Genomic DNA, 17,759 nt, shown 5'->3' with positions numbered 1-17,759 from the left:
GCCCCTCTCCCGCTCCCCCCCATTGGCTGCGGCGGGGAGCGAGCCCGCGCCAGGCCGATCGCGCCGCGCTGATTGGTTGGCAAGAGCGGGAGAGAGACAGGGGCGAAGGAGCGGAAGGGAGGGGGGAGAGGGGAGGGGAGGCGGGGGAAGAACCCGAGGGCGCCTCCCATTGGCTGCCGCGCGGCGAGAGGGTGGGGCGAGCCTTCCCCCCCTCCTCCTCCCGCCGGCTGCACCTCACCTCTTCCTATTGGTCAAAGCGCACGCCCTCTACCTCCCCCCCCCCACCCACCCAACCACCAGGTGGCGGGCTCGCCACGCTCGCATTGGCTGCTGCGAGGCGAAAGGGGTGGGGGCAGCGCGCGCGCTCTCCCTTCCCCCCCCCCCCTTTACTCTCATTGGCCGCGCTGGCGGAGAACGCCGTGCCTATTGGTCGGCGGGGGGCGGGGCGCGCGCGCGAGAGGGAGGGAGGGAGCGCTGAGGCGGCGCGCGCACGCGCGCTGGCTGCCTGTGGCGGGAGCGCGCGTCTCCGTCGCTCCCTCAGGCGGCGGCGGCGGCGGCGGCTCCTTTGTTCCCCCCCGCGCCCGGTGAGACGGGGCCGCCCGGCGGGGATGGGCCCTGCGAGCGGTTCCTCCGGCGGTCAGCGCGGTAAGGGACCGGCAGGGCCTCTCGAGGGCGGGTGAGGCCGGAGCCTGGCTGAATGGGGCCGGCCGGGAGGGGTGGGAAGGGCGGGGGGGGGGGCCGGCGGTCGCTGAGGGGGGGGTACGCGCGCCCGGGAGGGTCACGGGAGCTCGGCGGAGCGCTGCTGCTGCGGCCGCGCTGGCCATTGTTCGGGGGGGGGGGGGGGGGGGAGCTCCGCGTCTTTGCTCCCCCCCCCCCCCCCGTCGGCCATCATCATCATCAGCCCGACCTTGTGCCCTCCCCCCTTCGGCCCCCCACAGCATCCCCCTCTCCCCCCCCCCCGCGCCCCAACCACCACCCCCTTTTTCAGTCGTCCCCCCCCCGTATCCCCCTTCTCTTTCGCTCCCTCTTTTCGCCCCCCCTACATCCCCCACCATTCAACCCCCTCAGCATCTCCCCCCCGCCTTTTCAGCCCCCCCCCAGTATTCATTTCCTCTTTTAGACCCCCTTTTCAGCCCCCACGCAGCATTCATCCCTTTTCAGCTCCCCCGTCATCGCTCCCCCTTCAGTCTCCCTTTTCAGCCCCCTCAGCATCCCTCCTCTTCATCCCCACCCCCCCCAGCATCCTCCTCCCTTTCACCCCTTCATTCATCCACCTCAGCCTCCCCCCTGCTGCAGCCCCTCAGTGCCCCCCCCATCGGCACCCCCCTTTCCAGCCTCCTTCTTCCAGACCCCCCCATCTCCCCATTGCGGGGGTCCCCGTCCCCCCCCCTTGTCCCCCCCCCCGCCTTTGCTGCAGGGGGCCGGGGACACCGCAGTGCCCCCCCCAACCCCAGGCTGCTCCCCAGCCTCCTTCCGTGTTCCCCTTGAAAAGGGGGGCACCCTCCCCCCAGATCCAGCCTTCCCCCCCCCTGCCCCTGCCTTCCGGGTGTCCGGTGCCCCCAGCCACGCTGCCCATGCGGGATCTGCGTCACCCCCTCTTTTACACCCTCCTCCCCCCTCTCAGGGGGGCAATGTACCCCCCCCCAGGGGCATTCCACCCCCCCCAGCCCCATCCTCCTCATCCTCCCTGAGCGATTCCCCCCATCAGGGCTTTGTTTGTCCTTCTGGAGGACACAGTCCCCCCTCCCCATTAAACCACCCTTCTCCCAGGGTGCTCGCCCTTCTCCTCCCAAACCAGGACCCTCCCCAGCTGCTGTCACTGTCACACCCCCTGCCACCCCCCAGCTGGTTTTGGGGTGCTCTCTGGGTCTCAGCATCCTCTTCCTCAGGCTGTGGGGGCCTCGCCTCATTTCTGAGATGCTGGGATCAGCCTCCCTCCATCCCATCTCTCCCATCCCTTCCTGTCTCCCCATCCCTAAAATTAATTGATTTTTTTTTTTTTTTTCCCCCTTTCTGGGTGGTGGTGGCACAGGGCAGGGGGTCACAGTACCCATGTGGCAGCGGATGGGCTCCCCTCGCCCGGGCTCCTCCAGGAGCTGCCCCGGCCTCTGTCCCTCTGGGAATCCATCACCTTCCCAGCACAAAGGCTGCCCTCCGTGCGGGGGGATCGGGGGGATCTGGCACAGCCGCCGTCACCGGTGGGAACGGGGTGCAGCGAGGGCCCCATCGTGGAAGGGGGATGTCGCAGAGGGGGGTTTTGGTTTTTATCACGATGCTTGTTAGCGAGAAGCCCCGCAGAAATCCCCTGGTGCCGCACAAAGCCGGATGAGCCTGATGCCCGTTCATTAACAGGGACGAGGAGCGTGTGCCAGTGCCCCCACAACAGATTGCGGGGGGGGGGGGGTCCTCAGCCATCGTCTTCTGTTTCGGGGGGTGAATTTTTCTCCCCTTTGTTGGCGGCGCAGCCCTCAGCGCCGCGATCTTTTGTTTTGAGGTGGCGTCGCCATTGGTGCTGTCGGGGGTCCCTCGGGGTTGCTTCTGGGGGTTCTGGCCGGCACGGGGGGGATTTTGGGGGTGCAGTCACCAAGGCGTCCCTTTTTCCGGCGCTGCGGGTTCCCGATGCGTTAAAGCCAGGCGCGAGCATCATCCTGTGGGGAGGTCCCTGCGGCGTTGGGCTGCTGAGAAACACCAAGCCTTTGGTAATTATTTTTATAAATAAGCTCCTGATCTGGGGGAAAAATAACACTAAAATTATTTTCGTGTGCCGTTCAGATCTTTTGAGGTGAAATGTGGTGTTTTCCTGCGCCAGCAGGGTGTGATTTTTAGCTTTCCCTAGTGAGGTGGGGGGGTGACAGAGGTTTTATACAGGTTCAGAGGGGTTTTCCCTGTTTTTTTTTCTTTTTTCCCCAGATCGGTGGGCGATTTTGCCCCGGTCCAGCGCCGTCCCGGCTCTGCCGACCCACCTGCCATTGGGATGGGAGGGAAGATGGGTGAGCGAGCCCGGGGACTCTGCTGCTAATTTCTCCTGTTAGAATAATTTCTATTTTCCTCCTTCGAAGATCAGAGTCTGAAGGAGGTGGGGGGGGGGTGGTAATTAAGGGATTTGTGCAGCTGCCATTTAAAATTCATGAGCTGCACTGAGATAACGAAGAAATGAGCAGCCCGTTTCGTTTACCCCCTGCACAGGTTGAGCTTCTGGGCTTGTTTCGACACTAAAAGTTTAGAAAAGCTTAAAAATCCTGTAACCTTTTCTCCCGAGACAAGAAAACTCGGGGCTGAGCCGACCCCAAGCTCTCGGGGATGATTTTAACTGACCGGCACTGGGCTTGCAAACAAAATAAACTGGGTTTTCAGAGAAGCAACTTATTTTTCACCCAGCTGTCTCTCCTGGCTCTATACGTTACAAAAACGCACTGAAAGGCCTTGCAAATAGGCAAACCAAGGGAGTCACCCCTGACAAATGACTCGAATTAATTAAGGAAGGCTTTTTTCCTCCTGCAATCAAGGACTTAATAACAATTCCTAGCCTGTGATCTAGGTTTCTTTTTTAAAAAGAAAAAGAATCAAATTACAGTCGTGGAAAGGAGAGAGATGTATTTTTGCGCAGGAGCGCGTGAAATCTCTGTTGCCTTAGCGAATGCGCAGGTTATTAGTTTTAATTCTTTAATTGATTGTTGTGTGTTTATGGTGCGGTTGTGGCTGCCATCACCGGGCTGTCACTGTGCCTGTGTGGCACCGTGCCGTGCCCTCGCCCTTTTCCATCCCCAAAATCCCCCCCGGGGAGGTCCAGGGCTCACTGCGGGGAGGGGGTGGCTATCGCTCCACGGCGTGGTGTCTTCTACGTGCCGGTGGCCTCGCCGGCACGTGCCACCAGCAGCCGCTCGCAGGACGGATGGACGGACGGCTTCTCCCTCTGTGGGTTTTTAACCTCGGAGGAGGTGCAGACGAGGCAGGAGGGGAAGCGGTGCCCTGTTCCCCTCTCTCGCACCTTCTTACAGGCATTAACTTACCCGTAAGTAGGCAAATTTAAAAAAAAAACCATCAAATTGGTTGTGCATCTTTAACTTTACATCTTTAACAGGCTGACAAGTAGTGCGCATCGTTAACGCTTGCTAACGCGCCTCTCCTCCCAGACTAAGCGAAATGGAGAGGAGCGCCCTTCTCCTTCTGCTGTGCAGCACAGCCAGACGTTGGATAACAACGGGTGCCGATTAATTGCTATTTTTCCCTCCCTGCAGCGTTGCGTTAAAAGCTCGTCATCCCGAGACCGCCCCACGCCGGCACTGCGCTGCGAGGTGTCGGAGACCTCCATGCCCATAGGTAGGTGCCTGGATTTCGGGTTTCCTCGCCTCAGGAGCACCCAGCACTGGTCAGAGACGTCCCCGTGGGTGGTGGTAGGGGGTCAGATGGGTTTTTCTTAGAAATAAGATTAAAATTGCTGCAGTGGAGAGGCAGTGCTGGTGCTGGCCCAGGCCTGGGTCTCCGGCAGCGCCGGAGAAGAGCAGACCTCGGTTTTTAATGAAAAAGTACTTCATACTTCTGTAACGTTCCTTGAAGTACGCTGTTTATTTTGGTTTTCTCCTCGAAAAGCCAGCACTGGGGGCGCGGCTCCTGCTCGCACAGGGCTGAGTCGCCTGTTGGTAGGCGGGTAGTGTCCCTCCGTTCCTCTCTGAAATGCTTCGTTAGTCCTCGCTTCCTCGTTAGCTGTGGCAAGAGGAGAGAGAAACGGCTCCTGCGGCCTTTGTTTTCCTCTGGGGCTGGAAGGACTTAACTCGGGGATAAATCCCTGCCTTCTGTCGCGGGTGCCTGCGGGCGGGCTGGCCCCTCAGCCTGGAGACAAGAGGCTCTGCAGCTGTAAAAGCTGAATTTTCACGGTACCTGGCACTGGCACAGCTGCATGGCAGAGCGATGCGCTCGGAACGGCGAAAATGAGTGAAAACGGCCGCCCGTCGCGTTTCTGTTCCCTTTACCTTTCGTGCCTGTGAACGCTGAAACCCTCAGCGCGATTGTGACTCGAGGTCCTGTCACTCTTCCCCTTCTGAGGCTAGTGAGGCAGCGATCAAACGATTCGAGAAGTGCCGGCGAGTGACGTGAGTATTGAATATCCTTTTCTTTTAAATTGGGAAATTTAAAGCCTGGAGAGCCGTAACGTTTTTTTTAAAAGACAAGAGATGTGCCTGCATCCTTTGAAAGCTGCTTCAGGAGCGGGATCGCCTGAGAAAAAGGCATCCCCAGAGCGGAGGCGAGCGTACGGCTTTTCACGAGCACCCAAAAGACATCTTAATAGATGAAGGGTGCTTCCGTTCGCCTCCGAAGATGTTTCCTGCCTCTCGCGTGAGCGTGGGACGCCCTGTGTCGATATTTTGGGAAGCTTCCCTCCCCAATGGCTGCTCCGTGTCCTGGGAATCGCCGCCGTTTTGCTCAAGTCTGGATTTTCCAGCAGGAAATGAGCGTGAACTTTGGAGGCCGCCTACCCTTTTCGCAGCCCACAGATCCTTAAGATTATTAAATCTATGGGTTTGGCACTGCTACAGAGCCGAACAAATTTAGGACAAGGGGAAGATTTTAGGCGTGTTCTGCTTTTTAACAGCCACTTTGCACCTTTTTGTGTGAAAACACAAGCTCCTGAATTCCTCTGGCTCTGGGACAAGTGTGAATCCGAGAGCTCCTGTGGTCTGAGGCACGATCGTTCCCTTCAACACCGTGTTTGTGGGAAGTGCTTGGCTCCATCGTGTTTACCAACAACATGGGAGGAAAATGAAAAATAAACACCCACAACCACAAATTGCCAGAACAAATCGGGATGAAACGCTACCCAGCCCTGGCTCCCGGCTGGCAGAGGTTCGGAAGGGAGCTTTAGCGGCTCGGCGAGGGATCGTCTACCCTGCGCTCATTAGGCTTCATCCTGAGTGCAGAGAGGAGCATGTTAATTAGGGTTGTTCTGGATATCCTGCGCAGCCCAGAAGTATCTCCGGTCACCTCTTAAAATCCATTTAGTTCTTGAGAAATGTGCCTAATTTGTGCTGTGCTGTTTCCAGTGAAGATGTAAAAAAGGAGGAAGCACTCAAGATGAATACTGGAGGAGCTGTAATATTACCTGACCTTAAAAAAGGAGTGTTTCACCCTTCTGTCGTCCTCTGACCGCAGATGGCAAGCGGAACAAGCCTCACGAGTTTCTTTCCCTCCAAGCCCAGGATTTCTGCAGATTTAACTCCGGGACGGAGGGCAGCTCCGTTTGCCCGACACACATGCCAGAGCGCCACCTCTGCCAGCCGTGTTTTCAGCCCTGCGTCATCCTCCTGGCCACGCTGCTGCGTTTGGATCCTCTGGTTACGGTTCCTCTTCACTCTTGCAGCTGCAATATGCATCAGAGCGTGAAACCCAGACGTGGGTTTGCCTTCCCAGGTGGCTGCAGGCATTTACCTGCTCCGGCGCAGCCCGAGCAGATGCTGGTGGCACGCACGTGTGTTTCTCCCTGGCCTCACCGCTCTGAAAGCCACCAGCTTTGGACGTGGTAACACCACATCCTTATTTTACATCAAGTTTAACTTCTATAGTCTGCCTCACCAGCAACCAAATCTTTAATCTGGCTCAGGCAGCGAATGGGGATTTTATATCCCACAGAAGCTGCGGCGCGACTGCATTTTTAGGTGAAAATGGGGTGATGCTGCAGATTCCTGTCCCCGCAGCTCATCCTGGTGGGCTCTGCGCAGAGAAGTGTGGTCAGAGCCGAGGGCAATAGCTGTTCTCCTACGTTAACCGGGCGTTGTGTTCATCGCAACTATCTGCAGTCCTAAAAAAAAAAAAAAAAAACCACCACCTCACACTTCCACTTTTCACTGTATTTTGAAGTCAAAATAATTTCTGTTTCTGTGATTTCCAAGCCCTCGTTGCGAGTAGAGTAGTTCAGCTGGAAAGGACCTGTGAGGATCATCCCGTCCAGCTGCCTGACCGCTCAGGGCTGACCTTTAAAAGTTAATGTCATGGAGGGCATCGCCCAAATCGCGGCTCCTCTCCCAATCTATACCTCTGCCTGGCCTTACTTTGTCCCAGGCACAGAATCCGGCATTTGCTTTCGTTAATTTTCATGCCGTTGACGATCACCCAATGCTCTGATCTGTCCAAATCTCTCTGCACAGCCTCTCGTCCCTCCAGAGAGTCGACAACGCCTCCCAGTTTAGTATCGGCAGCAAACTGGTGCATTAACTCCTGTCTCCAGGTCATTGGTAGAGATACTGAACAGGTCTGGCCCCAGCCAGATGTACCCCCCTTCACCATGACCCTCAGCTCAGCCAGGACCCACTCGTCTCACAGCCCACGTTCACCCTCGCTGCCCATAACGGCTCCCAGCCTGCAAAAGTGACGTCAGTCATAATTATTGATCAAAACAAGATCTGGTCCCCGAGCAAATCCCTCGAGGCAAAAATCCCTCCCGTTACATCTTTCGTCAAACCTCACGTTAAAAGGGAAATAAATTAAATCTGATGTCACTCACCAGCCAGATATGTCCACTCTCATTTTCTTTTTTTAGTTTGGATTATACTTGCAATTGCAGAAGTGAGAGTTCCCACAGCGGGAATAGCGGTTTGGGTGGAATTGGTCCCGCTTTGGGACCAGAGGATGGATTTGGGCTTCTCTGCGTCCCCAGCCTGTTTGCTGTAACTGCAAATATGTTTCCAAACCCCAAATTGGGATGGGTGTCCAATTTTTTTTAATAGTTCTTCTATGCCACATCTGAATTAACCAGAAATTCTAGTTTCTTGCGTAACAGCGATGCTTTTCCACACAAATTGCCCATTTAACTTGAATGAGTCTCTGGACCATTTAGGTGCTGGATTTTGATGCTTCCCTGCCCACTCCCAGCAGGATATTTTGGCTTAACCCACGTCTCTGGAGTTAGGTTTGCCGGAAGCTGAAGCGAGTGCGAGGCGACTTCGAATCGATTTCAATGTTAGTGGAAAAAAAATCGCTCCCAGAACTGGTATAAAACCCCTTCAGCTGATCAAACGCTTTCCGTGTGGACCGGATAACAGAATGCTGTTTGCTCTTGCCCAAATCCCGGGAATATTCAGTGCTCGTGCTGCGAGGAAGATGGATTTGGAAGTCGGCTTCTTGTTCCTAATGCCTCTGGCTTTGCAAAGCCCGCAAGGCCGGGGTTGCTGACGTGCTCTCGGTTCGTTAGCAAGGGCTTTGCTCTGGGTGACGTGCCCCGTGCGAGCGCGTGTGGGCAGCTGCCTGTACCTAATCCTCGTTTCCCTTTTCTGTGCCCGGTTCGGGGGCTCTTCCAGGAGCCGCGGCAGCTCCGGCTGAGACAAGCTCTCTGGCGACAGGACCCCCTTCCCGGCTCCCGCTGTGAAGATGTCGACTCCGGATCCTCCGATGGGAGGAACGCCTCGCCCGGGGCCCTCTCCGGGTCCGGGCCCGTCCCCGGGTGCCATGTTGGGACCCAGCCCGGGACCCTCTCCCGGTTCCGCACACAGTATGATGGGACCCAGCCCCGGACCGCCCTCGGCAGGACACCCGCTGCCGCCTCAGGGGCCGGGGGGCTACGCTCAGGACAACATGCATCAGATGCACAAGGTGAGGGGGGGATTTTGGAGGCTGCCGCCGGGCACTGCCATCCGGCAGCACTGAAAAAATACCTGCCGCTTCGGTAGAACATGGAAAAAATGGTTTAAGTGGCTTAGTTTTCCTGTTCATTTATTTTTTTGGATGCTCACGCATCGTATTTCCCTTGAGGCAGAAAGCCTGAGAAATGAACCGTTTACAGCTGAGTTTATGCGATTTGCTTACCACAAATACCAGGGTATTGTACCTGTGTCTTCAGCTCGCTTCTAGATTGCGAGTGGGGGCTGAGGAGTTTAATTCCTAAATAAGGAAGGAGAGTGAAACATCTAATGAAGGTTTCTGTCGCTGGTAATTTGGAGCTCAGGGGAAAACAAGCCTCCCTTCTCCCTTTCCATTTCTACCACCAAAGCGTTGGGGGTTTTTTGTTTTATTTCATCATCTAAATCCCCTTTTTCTCAGTTCTTTCAATCTATAGCTTGTTCAGTCATCTTCAGCATCATCAGCTGAAAGACCTGGGGATAAACCACACAGCCACAGCATTTAAGCAATTTCAGGTTTCTTTTAACATCCCCTTATTCCCCTCCCCACCACTTAATGTGGGTGGTTCGCTGTGGTCTACGGTATTTTGCCAGCAAATAGGTTTTCGTTTTGAGGAGGTTGTTGGCAACGTCTGGACACGCACGCTGCGAGCGGCGAATCCTTACTGCCTTTGGAGCGCGTCTTGCCTCGGCACGGCCAGCGTCACGCGGTGCAGCTCCCTGCGCTCGGCTTTCCTCTGTCTCTGGGAACGGTGTAGCCACGTCTTTGATTTTGGGGTGTTGCTTTTCTCCTGCAGCCCATGGACTCCATGCATGAGAAGGGAATAACCGACGATCCTCGCTACAGCCAGATGAAAGGGATGGGAATGCGGCCCGGCGGGCACGCGGGGATGGGTCCTCCTCCAAGCCCGATGGATCAACACTCTCAAGGTTGGTTTCTTTAAGAAAAATGAGTCTTATTTTCATGGGGATGGGGCTGTGGATCAGTCTGGAGCTCCCAGAGCATCTGTGGCTCTTTGCTTCACTCTTCTATTTATATCTGGTGTCTGTTAGGATAGTCATGAAAACGAGCAAAGAATTGCATGGAAAGGTCAAACTGGGAGAAGGACCATCTGTCCCTCCTCACGTCCCGGTCTCCTCTGTGCCAAGATCGGTGTGGCGTTGTACGCCAAGCGCCCTGTTCCCACACAGCCACTCCCGTCCAGGAACTTTCCTTGCTTTAAATCCTTCATTTTGGGAAGGATGTAGCACTCCCGGGGTTTTCGGGTTTAAACCAGGTGCAGGCTTCACTGGGGAGGAGTTTTCTGTAGTTCTTCTTTTTCTTTTAACTCGCTCTTCCCATCCCCATCGCTGCGAGCGCCTCGCTGTCGTCTAACTGGCTCTCTCCCTCCAGGTTACCCTTCTCCACTCGGCGGCTCCGAGCACGCCTCGAGTCCGGTTCCGGCTAATGGTCCGTCCTCTGGCCCTCAGATGTCCTCGGGCCCTGGAGGAGTCCCCTTGGACGGCACTGATCCCCAAGCTCTGGGGCAGCAGAACCGGGGCCCGACCCCTTTTAACCAGAACCAGCTGCACCAGCTGAGAGCTCAGATCATGGCCTACAAGATGCTGGCCAGAGGCCAGCCCCTCCCCGACCACCTTCAGATGGCGGTGCAGGGGAAGCGACCCATGCCTGGAATGCAGCAGCAAATGCCGACACTACCTCCGCCCTCCGTGTCCGGGACAGGACCAGTGCAAGGACCAGTGCAAGGACCTGGACCAGGACCGACACCTCCAAACTATAACAGACCTCACGGTGAGCGCTGCCCCTGGGGAGGGATCGGCTTTCCTCCTGGCGGCACTGGGGTTTTGCTGGCCGGAGGGTGTTTTACCCCAGTTTGGCACAGTTTGACCCTCTCCACTGCCCTGGTGTCGCCCAGTTTGGGTTTTCCATTTGCACCTCTCACGGCCCATCCGATTCGTGGCCGTTAGCTTTCTGGGGACTGGGACTTCATATTCATCCCACCCGGCTGCTGTCGAAGCAGGGAGGCAGAGAGACTCCTCCAGGCAGTTTGGGGTTTGGGAGGGCTGATTCATCCCTCCGGTGCCATCTCTGATGGGCGGGGGGGGCACGCCTGGGGGGTTATGTGCTTGCAAAAAGACGTACGTGCTGCTCAGGCTCTCCTAAGTGGGAGGATAAAACTTTGCTCCTGGTAAACACACACAAAGATCAACATCTTAATGTGGTTTTTCTTCTTTCCACCCCCCCCCCCCTTTCTGTCTTTTTTTGGCCCTTCTGCAGGTATAGGAGGGCCTAACATGCCCCCTCCCGGACCCTCAGGAGTTCCCCCAGGAATGCCTGGGCAACCCCCCGGCGGCCCCCCCAAGCCCTGGCCGGAAGGTGAGACCCGGGGCTCATTGGCAGCAAAACTGCCTTAAACTGTGACACGGAACCGTGAGCCCATTAGGGGCCAGTGGTTAACGAAGTGATATGCCGGGGCAGGGGGAAAGTCCACCACCGGTGCTGCGTGCTGCTGGGGTGGAAGGAGCTTGGAGATTCCTGGTTAAAATCATGTAAACAGTGACTGAGCTCTCTGAAGGGCTGCCGTAATCAGCTCGTTCTTCCGCTCGAGCTTTATGAGGTTCCGTGTGTGCTCTCTGAGCCAGCCGTTCAGAGTTTAATGGCTTCGTCTGGGGAGGGAGGCCGTTGGGTTTATTTGCTGCTAAATTTACGGCGCGGCAGAGAGGCGGTGGCTTCAGGTCAGAGGGAAGCCAGCGAGCTGTGCCGAAGCCGGGCTCTGTGTACGCAGAGCTGCTTCCCTTTACACAGGGAGGCAACTCGGTATTTTTCCTCACTGCTTTCTTGACGGCGCTCTGGTTTCTTTTTCCACAGGACCAATGGCAAATGCTGCAGCCCCCACTAGCACACCTCAGAAACTGATTCCTCCCCAGCCCACCGGCCGGCCCTCGCCAGCCCCCCCGGCGGTGCCTCCCGCGGCATCGCCCGTGATGCCGCCCCAGACGCAGTCTCCCGGGCAGCCGGCCCAGCCGGCCCCCATGGTGCAGCTCCACCAGAAGCAGAACCGGATCACGCCCATCCAGAAACCCAGAGGACTTGACCCGGTGGAAATCCTGCAGGAGAGGGAGTACAGGTAGGGGCTATGCCATGCTTTGGGTTACGGGGTCCGGAGCGGCTCGCTCTTGACCTTCCTCACACCACCGGTACTTTTCGTCCTCTTGAGGCATACCTTAATGATTCCCCATCCTGTTTTACCTCTTCTTAATCCTGTTTTACCTCTTCTTAATCCTGTTTTACCTCTTCTTAATCCTGTTTTACCTCTTCTTAATCCTGTTTTACCTCTTCTTAATGTGTGACATGGAGAGATCTGGAGGGACGAGTGGACGTACCTTTTCCTTGGAGCTTCTCAAGGCACCTTCCGAAATCTCGTCCCTCCTGCTTTCCAGGGACTGTCACCATGCTGATGTTTTATTAGAGACCGCGCGTGCCTGTCTGCTGGGGGGGGAGCATCTCTGCTGTGCCAATTGATTAAAACAGAGTTAAAACAGGATGCTGAGCAGCCGCTCAGCTGCCAAGAGCCTCTCATAAGGCCTCCGCAAATCAGAGCTGTACTTGGTAGCTTCTCATCAGGAGAGGAGTGAAAGTGAATTCGTTGTGCTGGTCCCTGCCTGCTGTGAAATCCCGTCTCCTTCCTCTACAGGCTGCAGGCTCGCATTGCTCACAGAATCCAAGAGCTGGAAAACCTTCCTGGCTCCCTGGCTGGTGACCTGAGAACCAAAGCTACCATTGAACTTAAAGCACTAAGGCTGCTTAATTTTCAGCGACAGGTAAGCTGTCTGTCAAAGGAAGTCTGGTTTATTAACTCCCTGTGTGTGGGAGCTGCGGGTGGCACGAAACGCGCGCTATTGTAATACTTTGCAGCATCGCCCGTGGAATTAATTCCCTTTTTTTTTTTTTTTTTTTTTAATCTGAATCTCTCCAAAAGCTGCGTCAGGAAGTCGTGGTGTGCATGAGGCGAGACACGGCCTTGGAAACGGCCCTGAACGCCAAGGCGTACAAGCGCAGCAAGCGGCAGTCCCTGCGTGAGGCTCGCATCACCGAGAAGCTGGAGAAGCAGCAGAAGATTGAGCAAGAACGGAAACGCAGGCAGAAGCACCAGGTCAGCAGTGACGTGCTGCACATGCCATTTTCAGGGTCACCGGAGGAGTTGGGCGGTGGGAGCTGGCAGGGCTGAACTTTTTTAGGGAATTCCCTTTTTTTAGGGGATTAGAGAAAGATCCTCTTTGGACTAGATGATTGTCGTTTGGACTAGGTGATCATTGTAGGTCTCTTCCAACTGCAATATTCTGCTCTGTTAAATATAAGAGGAGTCAATCTCGCTTAGCTTGTGGCATTAGATGTGTTAACTTAGCAGAACACCTAAGTGCACAAGTCCTGACACCGCCTGTTTGCCGTTACTTTCCCTTGCAGGAATACCTCAATAGCATTCTCCAGCATGCTAAAGATTTCAAGGAATACCATCGCTCCGTCACAGGCAAAATTCAAAAGCTGACCAAGGCGGTGGCTACTTACCACGCCAACACGGAGCGCGAGCAGAAGAAGGAAAACGAGAGGATTGAGAAGGAGAGAATGCGCCGTTTGATGGTAAGCGGTTTGTGTGTGTGCATGCGATGTATTGTGTGCGCGTGATGAGCTGTTACGTGTTCAGGGTGGGCGCAGAGGGCTGAGCTCACTTAGCAGGGTGTTAACGATCCTCCTTTCCGTAGGCTGAAGATGAGGAGGGGTACCGCAAGCTCATCGATCAGAAGAAGGACAAGCGCTTGGCCTACCTACTGCAGCAGACGGACGAGTACGTAGCCAACCTGACGGAGCTGGTCCGGCAGCACAAGGCCGCACAGGTGGCCAAGGAGAAGAAGAAGAAAAAGAAAAAGAAGGTGAGTTGAAAGCGAAGCCTAGCGTGGAGCTGGAATAACGTCTTTGCGGAGGCGCCGTTTTTGTCGTTTCCCTCGGCACTGGGTCGCTAACAACCATCTTCCTTCTCTTTCAGAAGGCAGAGAATGCGGAAGGGCAGACTCCGGCGATCGGACCAGATGGCGAAGTAAGCCCAATAATCTTATTTCATGCCGTGCCAAGTAGGGTAGGAGACGTCAGCCACATGCTGAAAAGGCCCGTTACAATCCTCCCCACTTCAAGGCTGACTACAATGATGAGATCTAATGCAGCGGATGGCTAAATTGAGACTTCCTAAAATAGAACTTACACCAGGATGGAGAGATCTCTCTGCCCATCCTCGACACAAATAGTTTTCTCAGGCTCTCGACCTGCCGCAGGGGAGGGCGGTTCACTGTTTAGGACATCGGGGAGCTTGGTTTCCTCCTCTCCCCATGTGAGCTTGGGCAGGTTGGGATTTATGTCGCCTAGGAGGGATCCGTAACTCTGCATGTGCGAGCGGCCCCGGCGACGTACCAGGATTGACCCTGTGCGTTGAACTTTGTGTGCTCGGCACTTTGCAAAACCCCTTGCGAGCAGAAGAGCTTTTCAGTGATATTTCAAATTAATTATTCCTGTGTGAATGAAGTTCGGCATCTGAATATGCCTTCCAACACAAAGATTCTTCATTTCTGCTTCGATTTTTCAAAGCAAAATGTTAAATCTCGTCAGCTTTTGAGCTTTGCCTGTCCTCTGGTGATGTGATATTTCAAGCAGTCGGCCATTTTGTTCTTCCCAGCGGTTGTTGTGGTGGTCCTGTGGTGGGTTTGGTCGAAGCTGTAGGTGTTGATGTAAATGCAAGCTCTGTTTCGAGGCAGAAAAATCAAAATACTGACCCGCAGCCTGACTTTGATTCCTCAGCCGCTGGATGAGACAAGCCAAATGAGCGACCTCCCTGTCAAAGTGATCCACGTGGAGAGTGGCAAGATCCTCACCGGCACCGATGCCCCGAAGGCTGGGCAGCTGGAAGCCTGGCTGGAGATGAACCCTGGGTAAGTCCCGGGAAGGGGGCAGCGATGGGAGATTTCCTCTGGCCACCCCCCCCCATGCCTTTGCCTCCGATCTGCGGCACGCCACAACTCGAGGGGGAATGGGGAGCTCTGGCCGTGCGCTGGGATTGTGCCTGTAGCAATGCTGTTCAGGGCGGGCTGGGATTGATGTTCAGAATGGGATCGGTGGGGAGGAAGGCGCTTGGCCTGGGCCCAAACCTTGGGGAGCGCAGGGAGCTGGAAGCGGCAGGACTGCGGATCGGGAAGGAAAGATTTCATCAGCCTCCCAAAATGGTGTGGGAAAGGCTTGCAGGAGGCTTGGTGGGTGGTCCCGGACGCAGGCTCTTGGGCTCATATGCTTTCCCGAGAGCGCATGTGAAAACTTGAACAAAGTGAGGGAAAAATAAACGAATAAGCATTTTATTATTAAAAAAAAAAAAGTACTGATAACAAAATCCAAGTTTTAATGCAAGGGTTTCTAGAACTGTGCTGATCTCATGCTGTGCATAGAGCGCTGTTGGTAGCAGATTTGCAATTAAATATTAATATTTGTATTTAATTAGATATGAAGTAGCTCCAAGATCTGACAGTGAAGAAAGTGGGTCAGAAGAGGAGGAGGAGGTAAGGAGAAATATCACCAGTCTCCCTTACGCTTTTGTATTTTAAGTGTTTTTGAGAGAATAGGAGACAACCATATGTACCGCACTAAGCTCATCTCAAGAATTACTTTTTCCAGCACAGATCTATGTCAGTCAGCTCAAACAAGTGTATTTAGAATAAACCCAAAAGCCCATGTAAAGAACATGAGGGGCAGGGGGAGAAAGCAAGCTCCGTTCATTAGCTGCCCGGTTTTCTTCTTGAATATTTCTCATGTAACTCTTTGGACGTCCAGAAGCAAACAGCGTGAGACTGTGCTTCTGGTAGCCTCTGTCTTTGTTAGCAGACGTGCCTGTGCAGGCAGAGTCTGGGTCTGCGAGCTCCTGGGGCAGCGAGTGCTTCCCCTGGGGTTTTCTGAGCCTGTCCTACACCGTTGTTGTCCGCAGGCTCGGTCACTCCTGAGTGCGGCCGAGCAGGTTTTGCTGCCGTTTCCATTGTATAAAGGAGAATAAGCGGCTTTGTGCTCAGAAGGGCGCGCTTTGTGTCTCCTGGCAGGAGGAGGAAGAGGAGCAACCGCAACCTGCACAGCCTGCCCTGCCTGTGGAGGAGAAGAAAAAGATCCCCGATCCAGACAGCGACGATGTCTCAGAAGTGGATGCCAGACACATTATCGAGTGAGCCCTGCCTCTTAACCTGCTCTCGTGGCATGCCGTGCCGTCTTCTGTTTCAAAGTTGCTTTTGTGAACCTCGCGTGCTTTGTGTCAAAGGAGTGAAATTCGGCAGGCGGTGTTTGCTCTGCTCCCGGTTTTTGAGAGCAGTCTTTCCAAAATGAGACCTAATTTGGCGCGTATTGGGAAAATTAACCACCCTGGGACTGACGGGACTCCCCAGGAGCTTTCTCCAAAGGGATCATCTTTCTTATCTCCATTTTTATTTTCCTTTCCCCTCCCGCCCCAGAAATGCTAAGCAAGACGTTGATGATGAATACGGGGTGTCTCAAGCTCTGGCGAGGGGCCTGCAGTCGTACTATGCCGTGGCCCATGCGGTCACCGAGAGGGTGGACAAGCAGTCCACGCTGATGGTCAACGGAGTCCTCAAGCAGTACCAGGTGAGAGGCTGCGGAAGGGAACGCCGGCCCTGCCGTACGCGGGAACGCCGTTTCTGGCAGCGCTGCCAGGAGGTTTTGGTGGGAGGCACTGAGATTTGGGCTGTGCCGAGAAGCTCCTGGTAGCAAGAAACGGGAGCTGAGGGCCGAGCCAGCGTGCCTGTCTGGTGCGAGATAATGAGCCAGGCTGGCTCGCTGCTTAAAACAAAGAACATTGGCTCTCTGCGTGTGTCCTTGGCCCTGAGAGGAGAGGAATACATTAATGCCTGTGACTGGCTTTAAATAATTAAAATGAGATCGTTAATAGTGTATAGGGAGCTCATCTACATAATGCATAAGACGGGGGGTGGGGCGCGCAGGTCGTTAGCGCATCTGATATCCTCTGTCTGCAGTCTGATTTTTTTTTTTCATCCCTCGATTGCTCCCTTTTCCCCGTAGATCAAAGGTTTGGAGTGGCTGGTGTCCTTGTACAACAACAACCTGAACGGCATCCTGGCAGATGAAATGGGTCTGGGCAAAACCATCCAGACCATCGCTTTAATCACATACCTCATGGAGCACAAACGGATCAACGGACCCTTCCTCATTATAGTACCTCTCTCGTAAGTGCCGTGCCGGAATTCATCACCCCTCCCAGCCCTGCGCAGCACAGAAAATGCTTCTTGGCCTGGCATCCGTGCCAGCTCCGGGCCTCTGCGGCACGATTCCCCATTGTGCAAGGGCCAGTTTTACTATTTCTCTCTCTTTTTGTTTTTTCTCTCCAGAACTCTGTCGAATTGGGCGTATGAGTTTGACAAATGGGCTCCTTCTGTGGTGAAGGTCTCATACAAGGCAAGTACCGGCGTTATATTTGCATGCACTTACCGGGCTCCTTTGGCCACTCGTTTCGTGAGGATTCCTTGGGTGCCAGTTTGCCTTTTCTTCCTTCCAGTCAAACAATATTTCCATTATCCCAAAGAAGCTGGGATGCTTCCTGGCGCTAAATCGATGAAATCCACATTTGGTTTTCATTCCTTAACAGCAGAAGGGATCCAGCTGCTACCGTCTGCACAAATGTTCTTGCTGCCTTTCTGTAACTGGAACAATTGTTCCGTGTTGATGACTACTCCCACCATCTCTCTTCTCCTGGAAATCATATTCTGGTTTAACATTTCTGTTTGAAATTCTTTCTCCAGGGCTCTCCAGCAGCAAGACGGGCATTCGTACCTCAGCTCCGAAGTGGGAAATTCAACGTCTTGCTCACTACTTACGAATATATCATCAAAGATAAGCACATCCTGGCCAAGGTGAGTCCTGCCAGCAGCAGGCAACAGCAGCTCCCTGTTCGGTGTTATCTGGGCTGTGGCAGGAGGATCGCCTGTCCTCGCTGCACTTGTGGACGCTGCACAGATGTCACCGAGACAGTCCCTGTCAGAAAAATCCTGCTGTCTTAAGTGAGATTTTTATCTCTGGAGTCTCTCGTCGTCACGTGGCAGGAG

The 17,759-nt window shown here is 54.7% G+C and overlaps 1 protein-coding gene across 9 annotated transcripts in view; it reads left to right on the top strand.

Moving 5' to 3' along the window:
- The first annotated feature begins 497 nt into the window (after nt 1-497).
- The window catches only part of SMARCA4 (SWI/SNF related, matrix associated, actin dependent regulator of chromatin, subfamily a, member 4), a 29,671-nt gene continuing 12,409 nt past the window's right edge, over nt 498-17,759 (top strand). For 4 of the 9 annotated variants that reach the window (XM_052798768.1, XM_052798767.1, XM_052798765.1 and 1 more), the window contains exons 1-19: nt 500-645; nt 4,239-4,320; nt 8,289-8,580; nt 9,404-9,536; nt 10,000-10,398; nt 10,885-10,983; nt 11,476-11,734; nt 12,302-12,428; nt 12,587-12,760; nt 13,072-13,245; nt 13,368-13,535; nt 13,649-13,699; nt 14,452-14,582; nt 15,143-15,200; nt 15,732-15,850; nt 16,134-16,284; nt 16,720-16,883; nt 17,046-17,112; nt 17,457-17,567. In XM_052798768.1, the coding sequence (XP_052654728.1) occupies nt 8,359-8,580; nt 9,404-9,536; nt 10,000-10,398; nt 10,885-10,983; nt 11,476-11,734; nt 12,302-12,428; nt 12,587-12,760; nt 13,072-13,245; nt 13,368-13,535; nt 13,649-13,699; nt 14,452-14,582; nt 15,143-15,200; nt 15,732-15,850; nt 16,134-16,284; nt 16,720-16,883; nt 17,046-17,112; nt 17,457-17,567 (2,607 nt within the window). In that variant the 5' untranslated portion in view covers nt 500-645; nt 4,239-4,320; nt 8,289-8,358. Of the gene's footprint in view, nt 646-4,238; nt 4,321-8,288; nt 8,581-9,403; nt 9,537-9,999; nt 10,399-10,884; nt 10,984-11,475; nt 11,735-12,301; nt 12,429-12,586; nt 12,761-13,071; nt 13,246-13,367; nt 13,536-13,648; nt 13,700-14,451; nt 14,583-15,142; nt 15,201-15,731; nt 15,851-16,133; nt 16,285-16,719; nt 16,884-17,045; nt 17,113-17,456; nt 17,568-17,759 lie in introns of all 9 variants that reach the window. The other 5 variants (XM_052798770.1, XM_052798769.1, XM_052798766.1 and 2 more) reach the window with 2 other exon arrangements.

The sequence above is a fragment of the Harpia harpyja genome, chromosome 10, assembly GCF_026419915.1.
Source record: "Harpia harpyja isolate bHarHar1 chromosome 10, bHarHar1 primary haplotype, whole genome shotgun sequence".
NCBI classification, from domain to species: domain Eukaryota; kingdom Metazoa; phylum Chordata; class Aves; order Accipitriformes; family Accipitridae; genus Harpia; species Harpia harpyja.
This window is presented reverse-complemented; position numbering and strand designations above follow the sequence as displayed.